General features: G+C 42.4%; 1 protein-coding gene across 1 annotated transcript in view; it reads left to right on the forward strand.

Annotated features, from left to right (window-relative positions):
* LPL (lipoprotein lipase) overlaps positions 1-1,029 on the forward strand; it is a gene marked incomplete at its 5' end in the record, with an annotated part of 5,394 nt that extends 4,365 nt beyond the window's left edge. The window contains 2 exons of the mRNA XM_010135751.1: positions 507-627; positions 832-1,029. Coding sequence (XP_010134053.1) covers positions 507-627; positions 832-1,018 — 308 coding nt within the window. The remainder of the gene's footprint in view (positions 1-506; positions 628-831) is intronic.
* Positions 1,030-2,029: the final 1,000 nt, after the last annotated feature.

Consider the following 2,029-nt stretch of genomic DNA (forward strand, 5'->3'; position numbering starts at 1 on the left):
TCTGTTCATTGTGTGGTGGACCAGCAATCAGAGGGCGCATTCCTTCTGTGTTAGAACAGCTGCAAGACTGGTGTTTAATTGGCATTTGGTGCTTAATCAGCAGTGTCAGTGGTTGGAATTTTTTTTTCACCAAGACTCCTGTATGAGGAGGACAACAGCTCACTTGTTTCAGGACGAGGATGGCAAGTTTTACACATTGGTAACAGGTTTGGAGGTGATCCTGCAGACCCTGGGGCTGTTAATAGTGGCAGTCAGCTTAAATGCAGTTTAGTCGGAAGAATAGCAAAGCTGTTTTTTAACTGTGATTCCTTTGCATCCTTCCTAATCTTTATACCACCTCACAAAAATAGTTCCCTGGATACTTGCAGGAGGCTAAACTTCTTCAGTTTAGTGATATTGGAATATCGCAGCCTAGGATTTGCGAGGTCGTTTAGGTGGTTTTGTCATCAGCAGTCTCTCAGGAGATGAGTTTTTCCCTAATGGCCTTTTCTTTTGCGATCTTCCAGTCTTTCATTACCAGGTTAAGATCCACTTCTTTGGAAAGACTAATATGACCAAGACAAACCAGCCATTCCTGATGTCTCTCTATGGCACTCTAGATGAGAGTGAGAACATTGCTTTCACACTGTGAGTAGTTACAGCCTTGCTGCAGAAAGCTTTTCCTTGTGCCTCTACAAAAGCTTAAGAGTTTTTCCTTATTCCATCCACCAGAACTATGGAGGAGGTTGCTTCCTTCTCTGAAGTAAAAGTCCTGGTTCTGTTTTCCCTTAATTTTATCTGTTCAACAGTTCCCTTTTTTGTTTCTGTTTTTCCTTTTTCCCCTCCACTCAGGCCTGAAGTCTCCTCAAACAAGACCTTCTCCTTCCTAATTTACACTGAAGTGGACATTGGTGACCTGCTCATGCTGAAGCTGCAGTGGGAGAAAGACACCTTCTTCAGCTGGTCAGACTGGTGGACTCCTTTTACATTTGACATCCGGAGAGTCAGAGTGAAGTCAGGAGAAACCCAGAAAAAGTAACTTGTTTTGAGTGTTATAAGCTGTATTAATTCTAATTGACAGTGTTTCCAAACTCCTGATATCTGGCAGGGTAGGACAAAACATGGGAAGCAGTCAGAGGTGGGTGCAGCACAGGATGCCAGTAGCGCACAACTGGGACTGACAGTCCCTTATGTCAGTGAGGTTCGGTTTGCTTCCATTGGTATCTGCAATCTGTACCTTTACTCCAGGATAATTAATTTGCGTACCACTGTCACGTGCCTCAGGTTAATTATAACATGCAGGAGAGGATCTCTGTGAACCAGCATCTCTGATTGTATTTTGCAGTTCCTCTTCTCCTTTGTCTTGCTGGACACGTGTGTAGGGTTTCTTGCAAAGAGCATGCTTAGAGCAAGATTTTTAGAAGCCCTTCCAAAAATGCATTTGTACAATAAATCATTCCTTCATTAAGATGGATTTTTTTTTAGGCGCTGAATACCTGAATGATCTGTGAAAGCTGAAACACATAATCATTGCAGGATGTTGCTAATACGTGAATTTTAAAACAGCAAAGTCTGGACAGAACTGCTTTGACGTGAATCTTTTGAAAGTGATCTGTTAGCACAGAATGGCCCCAGACCAGAGCATGCTTGTCCTGTGTACGGTGTTGTGTGTAGTATGTTCCTGCTTTGAATAAACAAGGCAGTCATTTGATCAGAGAACGGTTATCAGAGCTGAACAAATACAGGGGTGGGGAAAGTCCTGATAAATAGGAAAGCAGTGTTTCAGGTTTGCTGAACGTGGCAGCCTACTTTGTTTACAGGCATTTGAGGGAATAAGGCTTTCTTCCAAGATCCTTCCTCTGAAAAAGTCACACCAGGACTGGTGTAAATAAAGATCAAAGACACTTTAGAGCTTCGGCTTTCTTAGCCACAAGAAGTTTTTATACAGAGGACCAGTGATGGTTATGGCTACGGTTTGGGGTCAATGAATAATGCATTTACCAGTTTTTCTTACACGCTGTTTCTTTTTACACAGAATTCTGTTTTGAAA

Source organism: Buceros rhinoceros, unplaced genomic scaffold (genome assembly GCF_000710305.1).
Source record: "Buceros rhinoceros silvestris isolate BGI_N320 unplaced genomic scaffold, ASM71030v1 scaffold1055, whole genome shotgun sequence".
Classification (NCBI taxonomy): domain Eukaryota; kingdom Metazoa; phylum Chordata; class Aves; order Bucerotiformes; family Bucerotidae; genus Buceros; species Buceros rhinoceros.